We start from the raw sequence: 21,872 nt of genomic DNA on the forward strand, positions 1-21,872 counted from the left end.
CAAGAATAATCAGGAGCACACGGAGAAAACCATCAAAATATTGACAAGAATATTCAGGAGCACACGGAGAAAACCACCATAATATTGACAAGAATAATCGGAAGCACACGGAGAAAACCGCCTCAAGTTTTCTTTGTTATCATAAAAATACAGAAAAAAAATAATTAATAAAAAAACCCAACAAATTCAAAAACTGATTATGCTAGCTTGTGAACTTCTCATTGTTGAGCAAAGATAGAGTTCTAGTCCAAGCCAGAATTAGTTTTTGAATTTGTTGTGTTTTTTTATTAATTATTTTTTTTCTGTATTTTTATGATAACAAAGAAAACTTGTGGCGGTTTTCTCCGTGTGCTTCCGATTATTCTTGTCAATATTATGGTGGTTTTCTCCGTGTGCTCCTGAATATTCTTGTCAATATTTTGATGGGTTTTCCCGTGTTCTTGCAATCATTCCTGTGGTTTCTTCAAGTGTTTCTGACTATTCTGAGAAACCTATCTCTGCATGGATTTTTTTTTGTTTAATGAGAAATGTCATTTTATTTGGAGTTACATTTAATTCGATAATTTCTGCTACTAAATCAAAACTTGCAATATTTTTATATGGTGGAATTAACACATATCATTACTCAGTCAAATTAATATTATGCCATGAGACATCTGTGGAGAACCAACATGCAAGACGAACTTCCTTTTCCTTGGAGTCTAGCGAAGCCATCCTTCTTTTGCGATCGTTAGTGGGCATCCCGCATCCCGCATAAAAGAACTAAATATTATTTACCTGCAAGCAACATGTGGCGACATCTGTTGTTGAAAAGCAGAACTACATGCATAAAGTACTTTTGCATGAGATATATTAATTCTCGCTGATGAAATATGAAAAAAAATTTCTATTTAAGTATTGGATCTAATTTAAAACACTCAATTGGTATCTGGCATTAGTCTCAGTAACTAATATGAATTCTGATTTGGGATCTGACGCTGTATCGAAAGAACATAGGTGTAAGTTTTGCAGTAAAGAGTTTATCTTGAGGAAGAATAAAAGACAACACGAGAAGAATGACTGTGTTAAAAATCCACTGCGCAATATGATAAGTTGTGTTCGATGTAGCAAGTCGTTTACGCGGAGAGAGAGCCTAAAAAGACATGGCAGAACTTGTAGCGCCAAGCCTGCGTACAAGCTAGAGGACAACGATGAATCTACCATCCTAAGGAAGAGTGATCTGCATTACGACTATAATTTTCTTGGCTCTTCCGATCTCGACAAAGAACTTAAATTGAAGGAGGTTGATGATTTACGGAAGAATGAAGACAATGGAAGAATCCTTAACGTGAAAAGTGAGAATATATTCCAGCCGAATTCAAGTAGATCTTTCCTACTTTGTAAAAATGATGGACTCCTAAAAAGGAAGCATGAAGACGATGAAGACACTTCAACATCATCAACATTGAATTATTACGGTAAATTGGGTGAAGACGATTCCTTCTACGGTGATTGTTACAGTGACTCTGAGGCTGTTGACAAAGACATAGACTATGATGAAGCACCTAAAGCTGCCAAGATCGAAGAATGTGGCGGTGTCTTGAGACCGAAACGGTGGAAACGACGTGATATATTAAATAAATCTGATCAAGCTTGTGATGATCACCGTCTCAAACATGAAAGTTACCCTGAGGTTGGTGGTAAAACGGAAGACACCAGAGATCATAATATTTATAAAGGTGCAAGGAAGATGGTGGTAGAAGAGATTGATTACACATCATGGAAAGATCCAAACATATTGGTTGACCCGCTAAGACTTCTACATGGTTCGCTTTGTGCAGGAAACTATTCGTGCATCAAAGAAATATCCTTCATACTCAAGGAACTGAGGAATGCTGGCTACATACAATAATGGCTTGTTTTACTTGCATTTGTATAATGTAAAGCAATAAAATAAATAATTTAAATTATAAGAATTTAATGTTTTTTTTATTTCTTGTATTCTGATTTCTAACTAAGACTTAGATCTCGTTACTTGTGCTTCCTTTTTGCCTTTTTTTTTTTTTGTTGATGGAGCTTTCAAATGTGCTGCCTTTTCGATAATGGTGCTTCCAAATGTGCCGCCTTTTCGTTGTCGGTGCTTCCAAATGTGCTGCCTTTTCGTTGTCGGTGCTGTCAAATGTGCTGCCTTTTCGTATTCGGTGCTTCCAAATGTGCTGCCTTTTCGTTGTCGGTGCTGTCAAATGTGCTGCCTTTTCGTATTCGGTGCTTCCAAATGTGCTGCCTTTTCGTAGTCGGTGCTGCCAAATGTGCTGCCTTTTCGTTGTCGGTGCTTCCAAATGTGCTGCCTTTTCGTTGTCGGTGCTTCCAAATGTGCTGCCTTTTCGTTGTCGGTGCTGCCAAATGTGCTGCCTTTTCGTTGTCGGTGCTGCCAAATGTGCTGCCTTTTCGTAGTCGGTGCTTCCAAATGTGCTGCCTTTTCGTTGTCGGTGCTTCCAAATGTGCTGCCTTTTCGTAGTCGGTGCTTCCAAATGTGCTGCCTTTTCGTTGTCGGTGCTGCCAAATGTGCTGCCTTTTCGTTGTCGGTGCTTCCAAATGTGCTGCCTTTTCGTTGTCGGTGCTTCCAAATGTGCTGCCTTTTCGTTGTCGGTGCTGCCAAATGTGCTGCCTTTTCGTTGTCGGTGCTTCCAAATGTGCTGCCTTTTCGTAGTCGGTGCTTCCAAATGTGCTGTTTTTTCGTAGTCGGTGCTTCCTATTGTTTTTCCTTTTTTGAAGGTGCTTCCAAATGTGCTTCCTTTTTTGTTGATGGTGCTTCTATTTTTTTAATGTTGTTTTGACTCTAGTATTTTAGTAAATTGTTCTTGATTTGACTAGCGTATTATTTAAACCGGTTAATGTATATAAACGAGTCCTAGACAGCAGGACGCTCAGTTTGTTACTGCCGTCGACGGTGTGCGGATCACCTAGTTTGTTTCTTCTTCTGGTGCATAAGACGTGTAATTGGCTATTCTTGATACTTCGATGGCATCTTTACCGACTTTAACGTCGTACTCGATGGAGGATGTACCATCGACTACGGGAACCATGACGTCGGTGCCGACGATGTTGGAGCAGATCCCGTTGGCAACGCCTCTGACAACACTGGAGGAGACTTCGATATGTGCTGTTCCACCATCAGCTGAAGTTTCATCAGCATTGAATACTTCAATTAATGAAGAGCGTACTTCGCATCAGTGCAAATACTGTGGTGCATCATTTACTATCACCTCAAATGCTCGCAGACATGAAAGAAGCGGTTGTTTTAATAATGTTCAAAGAATACAATTTCAGTGCAATAAGTGTAATAAACTAATTTCACGTCTCGATAGCTTACATCGTCATCATAAAAAATGCTCCGAGACGTATAATGAACATGGTTATTTATTTGACTCATGTGTTGTACCGGCTAATGAGACTATATAAGTGATATGAACTTCAGTCCGTCTCTGGCTGTGGTGATGAACGGATCGGATAGACATTTAAAGTCATGTAAAAGGCTTAGTCCGTACAATAAGAAGACTGTTTGAATCGTGGAATCCAAAAGGCTTTGGTAATTTGTCTGTGTATTTTTTGTACTTGTAGTAGTGTATTGAATTTATGTAATAAATTTTTTTTAAAAGAACTTGTGGTGTTTTTATTTTCTCAAACTTAACACTTTTTTAGTATTTTTTTTAAATTAATGTTGTTTTGTATCGGCCAGGGATCGAACCAAGGACCTTAGTCGATCCAATCAATCATTATATGGATTACTAATTTATTTAATGAATTTTGGATTTTTTCCCGCTTTTCTAGCTACATTATTACATGATTTCAAGATGGCAGCCGAATGGCGGGGGGGCACCTGCATAATAAATGATTACTGCACTGTAGCGGGTTAGAATAAAATTATCCAGATGGAAATTTACTCTATAATACAAGTACACACACAATATGGCATACTCCAGCATGTGGTAGCTCCTGGTAGCATGTACTGAACATAAAATGTCGGATCCATGAGGGTCGACAAGGACAAAGTCAAATTTCAAGGACAAAGTCTAATTTCAAGGTCAAGGTCAAATTTCAAGGTCAAGGTCTAATTTCAAGGTCAAGTTCAAATTTCAAGGTCAAGGTCAAAGTTCAAGGTCAAGGTAAAATTTCAAGGTCAAGGTCAAAGTTCAAGGTAAAGGTCAAAGTTCAAGGTCAAGGTCAAAGTTCAAGGTCAAGGTCAATGTTCAATGTCAACAGTTGAGGACAAAAGTATGGTGACCAGATAATTATACTACATGGTATCGGCACACTCTAGCAGACGAAAACAAGATGGTGGTCTCCAGCTTATGAAGACAAGATGGCGGACATGATGTCATACCAGTTGACGATATATACCTTGGTATTGTTGGTGTTAGATCAGTCTAGGTAGCTTTCATGGAGGAAGGATCGACCGTTTACTCTCGCCGGGGATCGAACCAAGGACGTTCATCGATATAATCAAACAGAATTCAAATACGTTAATTTTTTGATGAATTTTGGAATTTGTTTCATTAAATTTGGATAATAAATAAAGATTTTCAAGATGGCGTCCAAATTTCAAGATGGTGGACGTGACGTCATACTAGGTGACGATATATATGCTTTGAAAAAAGTGGTGGGAGTCAGTCTGCCTGCAACCACCATTGAGGAAGGAGCCTGTCTCCATTTGTAATTTTTTTTTTGCATTCGTCGGGTTCGAACCGAGGACTCCGAACTTCGTGTCGTTAATGTTTTTTTTATAAATATTTTATAAATTTATATTATTTAAATTTTTTTATAATTTTTAAAATAAATTTCATTAAAATCGGATAATAAATAAAAAAGTTAAAGATGGCGGCCGTAACGGAAATTGCAACGGTGACGTCATCATACAATATGGCGGACAACACAATGTCGGAATTTTCGAGAACACAATGACGTCATCCAAAATGGCGGATCCAAGATGGCGGATCCAAAATGGCCGTCGTGATCTACTTGTCCCGTTACGTTATGTCCCGTTACGATATTTCCCGTTACGCGGTGTCCCGTTACACTGTGTCCCGTTACGCTCGTCCAAGATGACCGCCGTGACATCAGAGATGGACGTGACGTCAGAGATGTGGCTCGGCGCCACGCTCCACACCCTGGACCCTGTGCCCGTATGCCCATTTACATACTACTCCTATTCATTCTGGGTTTAAGCCATGCAGACAAGGGAGCATGCATCGTGTGCTTGTTCGGGGATTGACCAGCCATGGCTGCGATTGGCGCCATGACTAACTCCCCTATCTTAATACTAGACTATAACTAGATAAGTTGGGCCCAGGTAAAACCTCCATAGACAGAGGGAAAACCCTGGGCACTTTCATGCGGGATGCAAAGTTTCATGCATTAATTACAAGCAGGTTGGTTACAGGAACAGAAGGATGGTTCAGGAAGAAGAGTTGGTCAGAGTAGAAAGAGTCTACCATGCGGGGGTTGGGCGCTTGGACGCTTGTGGTGTTTAGGGGCACTGGTTTTTTGGGGGCGACTTAGTCGTTTCCCCCCAGCTGCCAGCCAGCTGAAACTTAATACTATTTTGTATTCTAAATCTAAATGACATGTGGGCATTAAATGTTTTAATTACGTTAATTATCCGCGAGCTGAGACAAGGGCCTTACTCCGGAGAAACTATAGCTTCAGGTCGCCTGTCGCCTTGTCAATGGCTGTCGGCACTTAAAGAAATTAGTTCGTCCGTCATTGCTGCACCTGCGCTCAGCCGAGGCCCGACCCCAACAGCGCGGTTGCGGACTGGCGAGAAAATTCTGCTTAAAAATCGCGCAGTTTTTACACTCGTATTTCTGGCAGCTCCAGACTTAGTATTAAGTATTTTATTTTTTAAGACATAACTTTAAGTTCTAATATTAGCATTAAGTAATAGAATTCTGAACATGTGCCTGACCACGTCCTGCAGTGCAAATACGCAACATTGGTCTAGCCAATGATTGACATGCTCAGGCTGGCAGCACATTGTGACAGAATTAAATCCTCCCGCACCACCCAGACACACCAGCGATTGGCCCAGCGGGGCTCTAATGAATTTTTGGCCCAGCGGGGCTCTAATTAACTTTTGGCCCAGCGGGGCTCTAATAAATACACCAACACACAAATTCCCCATTCTTATAGGAATGTTTATTTATTAATTATTAAGTGAGCAGACTCACTATCGATGAATAGGTGTCCGACCATGTGCCTGACCACGTCCTGCGGTGCAAATAATCAACATTGGACTAGCCAATGATTGACATGCCCAGGCTGGCAGCACAATGTGTCGGGCATACATGGCCGTGGTAACTGGGGCAACCTGGGTGCTGCGGCCATATAACTTATAGTTGTAAGATGTACCTTTTCTTTTCTTTCAGCTTACCTGGCTGGCTGGCAGCCTGGCGGGAAACGACGAAAGTCGCCCCCTAAAAACCAGTCATGCCCAAACCCCCAAATGCGGACAAAAATGTCCAAGTGCCTGCCCTTGCTTAGTAGATATTTTCTACTCTTCCAACTCTTCTTCCTGAGCCATCCTTCTATTCCCGTAGCCAACCCGCATGTAATTAATGCATGAAATTTTGCATCCCACATGTAAGTGCCCAGGGGTTTCCCTGTGTCTATGCAGGTTTTACCTGGGCCTAACTTATCTAGTTTTAGTCTAGAATAGTCAGTGAGGGGAGTTAGTCATGGCGCCAATCGCTGCCATGGCTGGCCAATCCCCCTCCTAGCACACGATGCATGCACCCTCTCCCGCATGGCTAACCCCTGTATGATTAGAGCGTATAGGCTTCGGCCTGAGACGCACTTAGAGTCTGTCCCTAATCCAGACCCCTCCCAAACACACTTAGTTTTAATTTAGGTTAGGAAAAAAAAATAGTGTTGGGAGGTCAGTCTGCCTGTGGCTTCCGTGGAGGAAGGATACGTCACCATTTTTAATTGAATTACCTCGTCGGATTCGAATCCAGAACTCCATTACGCAAGTAGGCTTTTTATTAAAATTTAATTAAATTAATTTTTATTAATATTAAAAATTTTCCCGTTAACATCGCATAATAATTACGGAATTTCAAGATGGTGGCCATGATGAAAAAGGCAACATTATAGAGTGGGGAGTTCGATTTCAATGTGGCGGGTGTGATGTAAGATTTTTTTAATTTTATTTAAATAGTAATTAAGAATTGTTTAAAATTTTTTGTTAAGAAATTACATGTTTACTCTCGCCAGGAATAGAAATGAGGATCTAAATCGATTAAGTAACTAAACATTTGAAGTAAACATGTTTTTTTAATTTTTTCGGAATATTTTGGTTGAGATGGTGGCCGTAACGAAAATTGCAACGATAGTGGCCTAGGTCAAGGTCCTGATCTCAGAGGTTTAGGGCGGCTTACTTTTAGGAGTCTTACACCGCTTTTTGGAAGTTTCAAGGGTTAACAATTTTGAGTAATCAAAAATGGAAATTTTCCCTTAAAAAAGGAACTCTTCTCTCGAAATAGGGAAATGTCTAGGAATTTTGTGGAATTTTGAGACATTTTTGAGGAATATTTAAGGTCAAGGTCATCCAAGATGGCCGCGGTGATGTCAGGGTGGTCGGTCACTGACCCGCACCTCCTTCCTCTCACCGGCACCAGTACCAGCATGCCCATTTACATACTAACTGCTATACACCTGATTCAAAATTTTACAACTAATGTTTTGTAAAAATTATTAAATCATGGTACAAAATACAACATAAATTACTAAATAAACACAGTATATAAACCCAATACCTAAGACCATTCTATTTACATGGCTGCTTCTAAGATTCTGTGTATAGTAATGTTTGGTTGATTGTGGTTACGATTAGAAAGTTTGAAAATGTAACCACAAATAATAAAGATTTCTTATTTTGGCCAAATAAAATGTTTTTCGTTTCTTTGTTTTTTGTTTGAAAATTTTTATTCGTGAAATGGCTAACAAGACTGAAGTGTTAAGTATATTCAATTATCGCAACATAAAATATGAATAGTGTCTTTGCTGTTGGGTTTACTCATTTTACCAAAGCAACAATCAGAGTAAAAACTGGTGTTGTGCAGTTATGAATGTTCAACTTTGTAAAATGTATTTATAAATTTTAAAAACACTTAAATTATTGGCTTAAAGCAAGATCACCAATTTTAGAGCATCGACGATATTGTAGTTGTAGTTGATATTTTAGATCATTTTGCCAGTAAAGCTTTCACTTATAGATAAACGTGTATTTTACCTGCATGACTGAAGTGTGAATGGAATGTTTACATCTCCGATTGAAAATCTCTGCCCATCAATTGTGCACACGCTTACTCCCCAATAGTCAGGATTCATTCGTGCCAACTGCGGGATGTAACTTGCTACCTGTTAATCAAACCAAATTCCTATTGTACCAATTGACAGCCCGAAAACAAACACTAATTTTCTACAAAAAAACGACAGTGTAAATGACAATATAATTTATTTAATGTATTAATTTAAATAGTGTATAATGTTGTGTTGCTTTTCAGAGCGAGGTGGAAGGTATGCGTAGAGCATTCGACTGTCAAGAGTTGGTACGATTAGAGTTTGACAATCTATACTCTTCTCGGTTTTCCCAATCACTAAATAATGGTATCTCATCACTTTATGTGCAATGCGTAAAATAAGGATCGATACCTTATCTTCTTTGCATTAAAAAATTTGAGAATTTTTTTTTTCGAACTGCCTGAATTTAATATTCTCTTGTCCCTCAGACTTACTTCCCTTACTTTGCGAGACTAGACTACCCTACATCACGAAGGAACGCTGTCTTCTGGTACAGAACTATTTTGAGTATCTATTTAAAAATTTTATTTATGTATATTTACGAATAGTATGTTCATTCAATAAATCAGCATGTTTCGTTACTAGTAGTATAGAGTAAATCTAAAGTAGATATTTTACGAGAGTCATCAGAGCTGTGTACAACTGTATAGTTGAAGCATACCTATTTCCCTAACAAATATATTTTAAAATTTTTTCAATATAAATGGTTTTCTGTGTAGTTTAACAAGTTAGTATATCATAAACCTACTGCTTATTTCTACAACAAAGGCCACCCAAGATGTTTCTTATATGAAAATTCACGATTATTTATTTTTCATCGGATATTGCCCATTATAATCCACGAGATATTAAACAAACATTATTTGCGAGACGTAAAATGTCGCAATTTTCACAATAATTATGAAAACTCGAATGACATCTTGCCTCTATTAGAAAACACTCAGTAAATAGCTGACGACTTAATTTGTAACGTAACACAACAATACATTGAGCTACTGTGATACACTTAAAGGATTAACCCTTAAATATAAGTAATTTCTAGAAAATGAACTACTAATCAACTTGGCGTGTGAGATCTATTCTCTAAGTGAGGCCGAATTTCATGATTGTGACACTCTCCTGAGAGCATCCACAAGATAAAGGAAATTCCTAATTAGAGAACAAAAGGTTAGATCTACTAAATAGCCTGGACTGTACCCAATGGGATTAAAAGTCTGTAATTTAGAAATTAAATAAGTCATATTTAACAAAAGTTCTTTTACTTAAATTATTGGTTACTACTTTTCCTTCGATTCTTTACTTTTAAAGTATGAAATTACTATTACAAATAAACAAGGTGGAATAATATTTTAATGGATTATGCTATTTGGTTATTGTTTAGATTTTCACCTCAGCATTGCATGGTTGTTGGTCCAGTTATTACCTGCACTATAAAGATTTGAAAAAAGTACAATTTTGATTAGAAAAACAGTCTTAATGATATGTTCTATAATTAACGATTATGTATCGATTAACTACAATTACTTTAGAAAATATGCTTAAAACTGATACAGGTTTTTTCAATAGCCTACAAACTAAATACTAAATATTTATCACCGAGAGAGGTAGCACAACGCATTCGAGAGGACTCGGAGTTCTATTCTATGTCGGTACATTCATACGAATATTCTGATTTCGGTTTTCTGCGGTTTCTGTCAATCACTCCAGAAAATGCTAGGGTGGTTTCATGCGATTATGCGTCGTCTCTTATGGTCTTGGTGTCGACGGAAAGTGAAACAATTACCAATAAAACACCTTAAATTATTTTTAAAAATTAAAAAGATAAAGTGGGCTCACTTAAAAAAAAAATTCGGGTGTGTTTTATTTTTCAAACGAGATGGAAAAATTTGGCTAGAATCTAAATGTTATGTATTCTGTCTTAATGGTATGTTTCCCTTTCCATTAGCCTTATCACCCTCAATTACCTCGACATATGGCCACTATCATGTGAACTCATTATCGAGGGTGGCCTCTGTCTCCTTGATGATGAATTGCCACAAAAGTTGTTTGCGGTCTTTTTTCACTCTAATATGACTCCTTAAAAATAAATTTCTGCCTAATATAATACCAATATCTCCTTTAATGCTCTATATATCTTTCTTTCTAGGTTATAAAAAGCATTACTTGCATCAAATTAAGGCTAACCTTACTTGTCAGTTTTTTTTGGAAATTAATAGCTTTTTATTTATTTCTATTAACTTCAACAACAGCAAAAGGAATGCATTGCTTTCCGAACTCTGAATTTTTTATGTTATAAAGTTTCTCTACACAAAGCTTCATTTAATGTACCTATTGAACGACTGCATGAATATTTCACCTATGTATGCAAATTCATATTTCTAAATAATTATCTGTCAAAATTATAATTATATGTATTTGCTCAAAATGTTTTATGAACTTCTTAATGTATACATAGACTTAATAATTTCTCAGTTACTCATAAAACTGACTTTTAATCTTTCAGAAGGGTCCCCAATTATATTTGTCTCAACAGAAAAAAAAATTATTTTATTTTTTGCAAGAACTCTGGCAAAGCTTCGGACTTCCGTTAAGTGCTTCAATATAATCAAATCAGATGAAAATCAAATTTACTCGAGGAATCATCAGTGTTGATGCCGGGAGGTGACCACGTCTGATGACTACATGGATACCGGGTGAAGCCACATTTTTTCGCTGATGGCCTGCACCAAAACATTGGGTGAAGTTTAGTATTTACATTGTATTAACTGTTTGAAAGGAATGTGTTCTATGAAAGTGACTGTGTCAAACAACGGATATTCCGATTAATACTTATTAACCATCATTCTCTCAATGCTTTGGGTGTTACAATGTGGCGATGGTGAAGTAAAATGTTCTTCGATTACGTCATGCCGTCTCTTGACAATTCCTAACTCCGTGCTTCCATAGGCCTGTGTGAACCATGGGTTATTCGCCAACAGACTTCAATCAGCTTGATGTCATTGCCGCTCCATGCAGGAAAGTGGGAGAGCCACTGACGTCACACGTGGATGACCGACAGCTCCGGTACCGCATCCCATCCCAGGCGCATGTCAACTCTGCGCATACTCGACTGAGCAGGAAAGACTCTGGAAGGAGTGAGGTAGGTCAGGACTGCATCTCATTATGTACATTCGGTGAATTTTCCATACAGGTCGTCTCAAGCCTATTCAAGCTAAGAGAGTGAATTTTGGCCAAAGTGCGGGGAGTCGTGCGCTGGCGAGTTAACTACCAGAGCGACGTGAAGTGGCGTTAACACCGATTAAATTGTTTTGCATGGCGAGTGTGTCTATACACTAGATCCTTTTCTCTCTGCTCGAGTACATAGTACTAAATATTTATAGTATACACTTAAATGAACATAAAGAAGTAGCATAAAGTATTTCAGAAACATTTTAGTTGATTATGTCACTTGAGTTAAAATTTTCTTGGAGAATTCAGAACAATTTGTATGCATTTGTAAGGAACAATAATAATATGTATGATTTCATAACTGAATACATAAAGGAAATAAAATTACTATTTTAAAAATAAATCTTATGTATTATAAATTTTACATATTTGTAACCAAATTCAAAGAGACGATTTGACTCGGGTAGCTTGAGGTGCCAGCACTTGGGATGTGGGATGCATATCTAGTAAACAGTCAATTTTACGTACAATTAAAGGTTATATTTAGTCATACATAAAATATTATAATTAACCTTACTGAAAGACTGAACCAGTAACATAATTAAGGGTCATTCATAGACATGTATTACACAGCGGTTCCAAAGCACTAGGCCATCACTGGCCAAACTTAACATGCTTTAAGCCTTTAATAAAGTCAGTTTAGCAACATAATTAATACAAGTACATGGATCAACCATCTTCGTTCTACAGATACAACACTTATTTTTCCCTTAGACACAATAAAACGCACCCAAAACTTAAAAAATACATTTACAATGTATCTGAGAGCTACAAGGGTTATAATTCTATACTTAATACAAATATAAAGCTACGGTTGTACCCATTACGTAATCTGTCCCAAACGATAGTTAATACATATTCATCACACGATTGCAAGACACAGTTTCTTTGAATGCGATACGTAGCTAGATTTTAACACTCATTTAAGGGCTCCTTAAAAGTAAATTTACCAAATTACTGAGCTACAACTACTAGGGCCTACTTTGCAATATCTGGAACACATATAGGCCTAATAATTTGTTTATTTTTATTGCAACAATTACAAGTTTAGAAGTATAATTATAAAACATATTTTATGCACGACTTAAACAGTGCAATACGCACTTGACATATTTTAATCTTCCCCAAAGTCATATTTGTACTTACCAGTAAGCATGCAGTTGTCGTGGTTAAACTCATGCATGTTTTTTAAAGTAAGTATCGCTTTGAAATAAAAAATCAGACTTTTGTTAGCATTTTTACTTTTACATGAAAGCCTGTACTTTATACTTTTCTACATAACTTCTAATTTTCTACATAACGTCTAATTTTCTACATAACTTCTACTTTTCTACATAACGTCTACTTTTCTACATAACTTCTACTTTTCTACATAAATTATACTTTAATATATAACTTATACTTTTCTACGTAACTCCCATCAATATTAAAGCACTTATCGTATCGTACAACTACCTTTTCCATCCCATAGTCACAGAAATCTGCCGCTTGAATTAAACTCATCAGATAACGACGAAATCGTAAAACGTCTGTTCTCTTTCACTTCTTCGTCAAATTTCTGCACCAAATCTTCAGTAATGACAGAAGGTCACTCACTTCGTTCCTCATTCATGCGGCCATATTTAATAGCTCTATCTTATTTCCGTAGCATTACATAGTTCATAAAATTTGCTCCGTACACTTCACTGACCAGACGATGAATTTCAGCCGCTTTCACGCATATAGCGCTACGAAAACAAATCACAACGCGTATTTCACAGTTAGCAGGGTTCTCAACTGGCAGAAACATTATAAATACTCTGTGGCTTGCCAACAGCTATAGGCACACAGTCCTCATGCGCGGAATGCCAACTGCAGCGTTGCATCTGCCGAATTTCAAAACGGATCTTACTTAAAAAGAACCCCCCACGTATATGAGTCCTTCAGACTAACGTATGGCCTTTTCATGACAATCACTTACGTTCAACTACAAAAAATCAGCTGAATCTATTTGGATACGAACATTGTACTACAATAAGGAAACTATAACTACCAAAAAAATATTCAGCTACAAGTGTCAAGTTTGCTACAAGACATTGTACACAATCAATCGTCTATAAATATTTGATTACAAAATTGCTGATACAAATATGCAACTGTTTAGTAATGTGTAAAATAGAAATCTAGGCAAGTGCATAAATTTCACTATGCAACACGATTTTCTATGATTCTCTGATATTAGGTTTTCCTAAAATATTTTTTGCGCTGATTCCAGTTCTGCAATCCGTTTTTTCCTATCACGTACAGTTTTTTTTTTTTTTTTTTTTTTTCAAATTGAGGAAACTCATATTTTATTTACACGTAAATTTTACAAAGGGAATTTTCATTGCGAAGGGGAAATGTTATTTTGGTAAGAGGGAATAGTTGGCAACACTTGTTACACCCAGCTGGCTGTAGTGTGAGGTTATATTAGATAAATGAGTTCCCGTAAGTGTTTAAATAACCCAAACGTGTTCTGTTATGTTTGTGGTAGTTATGTTACTGCTAAGCAAAGACAAGACATCAGTAAATTTGTGAGAAATTTCTATTATGATTACTTCGGCATAAAGCTTGGAGATCAAGACAAAATCTGGGCACCGCACAAGGTATGACGTAGGGCATGTGTCGAAGGACTGAGACTGTGGAATAATGGTGCAAACGAATCAATGCACTTTGCAATTCCAATGTTTTAGAGGGAGCCCCAAAATAATATTAGGACTGTGATTTCGGTATGGTTAACGTTCAAGGTCATAACGCAAAGGCTAAGAAGGACATACGATATCCGAACATTACTTCGGCCATACGACCAGTTATACATTGTGAATCTCTTCCACCTCCAATTATCTAAAATGTGCTACAGGAGAGAAGTTCAGAAAATAAATGTGATAATGCTGATGATTACAAGTCCAAAGAAAATTCTGCGCCAAAATCATTCATTCAAAATGAACTTAACGATTTAATCGTGACTTAAATCTGACAAAGAATGCTACACAATGGCTTGGATAAAGATTGAAAGCAAATCAAAAAAAAATTCCTAGCACCTGGAGTTTCATTCTCTAGGTATAGGACTCGAGAGACGGAATTAATAAAATTATTTGAAGGAGAAGACTCTCTGGTTTATTGTTGTGACATTGAGAGTTTATTGAATTTTTTCAACGTCAATTACAATCCAAGTGAGGGGAGGTTATTTAAAGTCTCTTCCAAAAGTAGTCTCAAAGGTGTAATTTTACATAATGGAAATTTCTTTGGTTCATTACTCATTGCGTGCATCTCAAGGAAACACATGAAAATCTCAAAGTTCTGCTAAAATACGTGAACTATGAAAAACATTCTTAGACAATTTTCTGTGATTTAAAAGTTGTTAGTATGCTAATTGGTCTACAATCTGGCTACACTACACAAAAATGCCGTGTTTTATTTGTGAATGGGACGACAGAGCCAAAGACAAACACTTGAAGCAAACAGAATGGTCCAAAAGAAAAACCCTACAACCCGGTTCACAGAACATAACAAATGTACCACTTGTTCAACAAAGCAAGGTACATCCTCTTCACATTAAACTCGGATTAATGAAGCAGTTCACTAAAGCACTTCTAAAAGAAGGTGACTGCTTCCAGTATTTGGTAACAAAATTTCCGAAAATATCTTATGCGAAACTGAAAGAAGGGGTCTTTATGTGACCGTAGATCAGAAAATTAAAGAAAGACAGTATGTTAGAAAATTCAATTATACCTGTAGAAAAAAATGCCTGGGTTTCTTTTAAAGAAGTTGTGGCCAACGTTTTAGGTAACAAAAAACATACAGAGTACAAAAGAAAGGTTAAAGAAATTTTGGAGGATTTCATGAAATTGGGATGTAACATGAGTGTCAAACTTCACTTCTTACATTCACATATTGATATTTTCCTTGCGAATCTCGGTTATGTCAGTGAAGAACAAGGAGAACGTTTTTACCAGGACATAAAGGACATGGAAAAGAGATACCAGGGAAGGTGGGATGTGAAGATGATGGCGGACTACTGCTTCATACTTAAAATAGATGGCACTGCTGAAGGATACAATCGAGAGAGAGAAGTTTCAACCCACGTCAGACAGATCGTTGTGTTATCGTAAGTCATAGAATTTTAAAGTGAGGATAATATTTTATACTATTGTCCACTGTGATGCAAGTGCATTGCAATTTCATACCAGGTTAGAAAATACACGACTTTTAAATGAAACTCAATAAAATTGTTCACTGTTCAAAGATTTAATTTACTTACGGGGGTTTTATTAACCCCTGGCCGGAAAAAGCGTTTTGGGATGCTAAATAGCGTATAACTTTTTTAATATTTTGTTTATAATTAGTATTGTAGCAAATAATTTATATAATAATGTAAATGAAATATTAAAAGTTAATCCATTCAAGAATATTACTTTACAAGAGAGAAAATTTGTGAAAACCAACTTAATTTTAAGTTTTCAGAATTTTTCTCTCTTGCAACGTAACATTTTTAATGGTTTCAGTTTTAATAATTAACTTACATTATTATGTAAATTATTTGCCACAATCGTCATTATAAACAAAGTATTAAAGAAGTTATGCGCAATTTAGCATTCTCAAACGCTTGTTCAGGCTAGGGGTGTCTTACTGATCCTTAAAAAAACTCAAAATTGAATAGTATAAAAACCTTACGTGATACAGGAAAAGTAAAATAATATTTGACATCAGCATAAAAAATACTTCTAAAATCACCTTACAATCTCAAAACATCGTTCCAAAAATTTTAAAATGTCGCATAGTGTTTTCAGCACATAGGTAGTTAACCTAAATATGCTTTGGTGTTAATGGTTGTTTTTAAATATGCATATGTATTTATAGACTGATAAATATTTACATGGTTATCATAGGTGTAAATGTTCATCAACTATCCTGTGTTTTAACCCAATTTATAATTACTTTAATTTTCTCGGAGTGTTTCCAATTATGTCTTTGTCGATATTCGGCCAGTCTTATATTTGCCTAAAAGAGCCGTGGTTGTTTCACTAGACTCTAGTGAGTACTAACAGAGATATTCACTAGACGCTCTAACGGTGTCCGTTGTAATGTAGGTCAAATTAGGTTCGTTCGGACCAATAAATTTATAAATATATTCAGACAATTTTTTTTCATACGATTGTAATTGTTTGGTTGTTAAAATTATATCACTAGCGATATACACGTATTTTCCAACATGTTCACGAGCTTTTATTTTTATCTGTTATGAGAGGGTTATGACATTTAAAACATGAAAACAGTGGTAGTGGAAAGTGATATTATAAACCAAAACTATCTCTCACCTAAGGGAGGAGTCGTCATGCTACATACTAACATTGTCACGATGTTAGTATTATCGTGAGAGATTTAAGGCCGACTAAATAGGAAAAAGTCATAGAGTAATGTATCTGGTAACACTGCGCACATTCAGCGAAACGCAGGACGAAATTTACACCAAGAAACTTTGACTGTAAAGAGTTAGCCAACCTTGCTTTCCAAAACAAAACATGGTGTATATGTTACCGAAATTTTCTTTGATTGGATAAAACATCATGGATTTGTGGTTTCTGTTATTAATGACTAGGAATGATTGCATTTCCTCGTATATAAACACCATTTTATTTTCGTTGCAATTTTTATCTTTGAAATGCACATAATAAACATTTTTTAGCTACTTACTCTATGCCGCTGATGTAGTGTCTGCTGATTGGTTGCAATCAGATTTCGGCGCACAGCCCAGAAAATATTTAGAGTTCAACTACTCTGTGTGCGCCGTGTGAGTGCCATTTTCCTGTGCTTGTGCTATTTTTTTAATGTGGCAGCTGCTATGTGTTTGTGTACATTCAACATTGCGTGCGTGCTGTTCGCGGGCTGTTGTGAGTGTAGCCCAGTCTTTACTATGTTGTCCCCCGGTATTAGGTGATGTGACTCACGCGTGAAAACATGAAATAATTTTAAGACGCATATTTCTGATGTTGCCACCTAGCAGTTCATTATTTGATATTTAAGTTCAATTTTACTCTACTAGTAGAATTTTTAAATAGTCTCACTATCGTGGAATGAAAAAAAAAAAATATTTTCATGTTGGATCAAATTTACAATTTTAACTTTTCGGTGGCTTACTCAAAATAAAAACTAACTGGGTTACAAAATCGAAAGTTTACAGTTAAAATTTATATGATACTGTCTACTTCATAACATAGTTATAATTCATTTAATTTAAATTTATTAAATTTTACTGGGGTGTAAACACCCAAAAAAGAGTTGAGTATTTGATAGCAAAATAATATCTAGTAGATAAATTTTATTATACTATAATATAGCCAGGAGCATTTACTTTTAATATGTTACTCATTAAGTTCTCTTTATTGTACGGACAGAATGTGTATACAAGCTTTATATAAATGTAGTTCTATATCATTCACCTAGTAATATATAACATATTTATTTGACAAAACTAATGGAGAGCGAAGTTATGCAATTGATTTTTTTAAATTGTAATAAAAAACTTAGAATTCTACATATAGAGCAACTGTTCACTATATATGTTCAAATGGGCTGCTGGGGGGCAAACCCCTATGGTTGTAAAACATGTCAGGAGTAAGCAATCTCAGTCCTGGATCGTTCAGGAGTGTCGTGGATAAGCTTGGTCCTGCGGCTGCTCAGGTCTCGACGAGAGGTGCCGCTCAGAAGCCGAGAGGAAACAATTACACGCTTCAGTAGTATAGTAAAGGGGCTCTGAGCCCTGGTGCCGGGGCGTGATGACGACAGCGATGACCGCCATCTTGAATTGTGACGTCATGGCGGTCATCTGGAAAACATTGACATTGACCTAGACCTTTGACATTTTCCTTCAAAATTTTCTTAAAATGACTCAAAAATAGCCCGTTTGGACCAAAACTCGCAAAAATTCGACAAAAATTCCTGTTATTAAAAAAAATACCAAAAAAATATAAAATTTAAGTCTGAAAAATAAACATTTCAATTTTCGAGGAAATAACACCAGCAAAAAATTCAAAAGTTATAAAATTCTAAATGCTTCAAAATATTTTAACTTTTAAATGAACAAATATTCCCCAAAGAGGCTTAAACTCTCCATTTAAAAGCCTCCAATAACCCTTTGGAGGGTAATTTTGACCTTGACCTCGGTCACATTTTAAATTCCGCCATTTTGGATAATGTCATTTATGATTCTGTCATTTTGAATTACGCCAGTTTGGATTACGCCATCTTGAATTATGATGGTACAGGTGCCATATTGTTTTCTAAAATATTGCGCAATATGGGAATCTGTATTTTTGCATTCTAGAATTCCCTGTCATCCTGGAATCTGCCATAGTGATTTTTAATATATTCAGTTATTTTGTGATCGAGCGCCCACTCCCATACATTGCATTCTTCGTTATGATGAAATCATTGAGCGCCCTACTCCATTGTGTTGCACTTTTCGTTGTGGTAGAACATTCTGTAATTTATAAATCCGCTATTTTTAAATGTGACATCACGTCCGCCAATTGGGAATTATGATATCACTATTGCAATTGGCATGCGTAAGGGTAATTGCAACAGTTACATCATAATTTAAAATTGTGGTCATGTCATCTTAATTGTCAAGGTCATGACCTCAGTCACTTAGATTGGCTTGCCCATGGGGAATTTAAGCCGTTTTGGGGAATTTTTAAGCCATTGGCATTTATGAGGGCTAAAACGGAAAGTTTTCCCTCAAAAAGAGATTTTTTTCACTCGAAATAGAGGAATTTTTTTATTTTTCAATTTTTTTGAGATTTTTTCCAAAAAACAGGAATGGGAAAATTTTGACAAAATTTGGGCCATTTTGGACAAACTTGAAAGTCAAGGTCAAATGTAAGGTCATACAATATGGCCGCCGTGACATCACAATCCAATATGGCGGTAGGTTCCTCCGGCTCCTCCCGTTAAAGCCTGTCCCAGAAAATACTTTTCTATACTTCTGTCTCCCGATTTAACTCCAGCCTCAAGTCACTGTCGTCATGTCCCAGTGACTATAATAAATTTTAACAGAATAATTTAGTTAAAACCTCTTTTCCATCATTTTGGTCTCAACACTTTATCTCAGTCTTCTGCCTTGGTAGCATGAAATTCTATATTTTTCTCATTTTCTTTAAAGCTGTTATTACTATCATGGTTTCCAGTAGTATTGTTTAATCAATTAGCTTACGTAACAGAAAATCTCTCAAACAATTCTGTAAGAAGGTCGAAACCTCCATTCATCACCTTACAAAATTATCATTTTCTTCCTGTAGCATGAAAATTTGTTTCCGTTTCTACGATATTGAAATTGCATTACATTCAATGCAGGTGATGCAGATGTTCAAGTATGATCATTTATAACATTTACACATATATCCGGTCTAAACACTGAAATATTTATCGGTAGCCGAATTAAGTGTACCTTCGCCGGGTTTGATGTGTTTTTTATCACTTTGTCTAAACTGAAAGTTGCAATTTTCGCAACTTAACATCTTCTGCAAAGGGCTCTTGGCAAAATTGCCTTTCTCATGACGTCGAGCATTGTTGGTTTTAGTGAAAGAAATGCCACAGTACCGACAAATATATGACGACGATTACAATACTGCTTGGAATCACGGTAGCAGTTATTGATATGTCATCAAAATGGTTTCCATATTTCAAACAGAAATTATCCAATCATGGTCAAAAAAATTTCGCCAATATTATCGCTCTTATATGTATCCGTTTAAATATTTCGTCAGCTAGGGTTAATTTATCTATTGCAAGAAACTTGTTGCAAATAGTTTTGATTCTTGCCAATAGATGTTACGACATGTTGTGTTGAGGTAATTATTTTTTTATGTGGGGTGCGGGATGGTCTCTCACAGTCGCAAGAGATGTTGGGCTTAGGTATACCTCAAGGGAAGGGGAAATCGTCTTGCGTGATAGTATTTCTCAGCTGTCTCAAGACATAGGAATCGACTGAGTAATGAATCTTTATTTATTTCACCTAAATTAAATACTATCAGTTTTAATTTCGTAACAGGAATTCACCAATTAAAACTCTGAATACAATTATATATCTCATATCGAAAAAAATTTTAATGCATGCAGCGATTGTTTTCTTAGCAATAAGTTGAAGCACACGATGAACGCCAGCAGGATTCATGCCGAGAATAACAAGGAGCACATTGAGAACCAAAAAAAAAAAAATATATTGTCTGATGGTATCGGGAGCACACCGAAAAAACAAACAGAAGACTTTACAATATACAACTATGTGAACATATTTAGATATATGCTTATGTACTTAATATAATAATATTGTTACAAATGCAAACAGGACCGCGACAGGCGCCAGGTTCGGAGCTGGCTGGCAGCCCTGCATGGTCACTGGCGTCATGCACCGTGACACATGCCGTCCACTGACGTAAGGCATGCCAGGCTACTAGCGTCACGCGTCGTGTCACGTGCCGTCCACTGACGTAAGGCATACCACGCATGCCTGGCCGGATTACAAGGGTCGTCGCTACTCTCTTTCCCCATCCTGACAAGCACATCGTCCCATATCGGGCTTTTATCACTTTTAGCGGCCTGGGAATTCCTGGCTTACAGTGGCCGCCGCGTGGAGAGGCATGAATAAACATCGCCATTCTCGATGTTTCGGGCTCGGGTCGGCCTGGGATGATGCGACTCGTCACAACCGCTCTCGTCGGTTCGAGAAGGGCACCACAAGTACTTGAACAGCGATGCCGGCCTCCGCAGGAGTTCCGAGCGAGTTCCGAGAGTTCCGCGAGTTAAGGGAAGTGCGATATCGGCGAAGAGGGTGAGAGACCCCTCGAGAGTGGCACGAAGCGGAGCGATGGGATTGAGAGAGTGCGACTGAGTGGCGTGAGACTGTGGCGTGGACAGGCGCGAGGTTAGGGGCGAACCACTGTTGAGCCTAGCTCCAGTGATGAGTGTGAACTGTGGAACTTGCCAGGCATTGAGTGACTTGAGAATAAACATTTTTAAGTGCCAGTGATTGGTGATCGGACATTTTTAGTACAATTATTTATTAGTAGTGTAAATAATTGTAAATAATAAAACCGTAATAAAACTTAATCGGGTTATCCCTTATGAACCCAGTTCTCCCACATATGTTCATAACATTTTGGTGTTAGAAGCGGGATAGCCCTACTTTAAATAATTTACGAATAGTTAATAAAGCATTAAAATAAAATAAAAATATAATAAATATAATTAGATTTTTGTTTTTAAAATTAGTGTAAGGAACTTTAGAT

General features: G+C 36.8%; 1 protein-coding gene across 2 annotated transcripts in view; it reads right to left on the reverse strand.

Annotated features, from left to right (window-relative positions):
• Positions 1 to 21,872, reverse strand: part of LOC134529455 (glutaminase liver isoform, mitochondrial) — a 207,080-nt gene that overhangs the window by 103,428 nt on the left and 81,780 nt on the right. The window contains exon 6 of one of the 2 annotated variants that reach the window (XM_063363571.1): positions 8,270 to 8,397. The exons of the other annotated variant lie outside the window; for it this stretch is intronic. Within the exon in view, the coding sequence (XP_063219641.1) occupies positions 8,270 to 8,397 (128 nt within the window). The remainder of the gene's footprint in view (positions 1 to 8,269; positions 8,398 to 21,872) is intronic. 2 annotated transcript variants of the gene reach the window in all.

This window comes from Bacillus rossius, chromosome 2 (assembly GCF_032445375.1).
Source record: "Bacillus rossius redtenbacheri isolate Brsri chromosome 2, Brsri_v3, whole genome shotgun sequence".
Classification (NCBI taxonomy): domain Eukaryota; kingdom Metazoa; phylum Arthropoda; class Insecta; order Phasmatodea; family Bacillidae; genus Bacillus; species Bacillus rossius.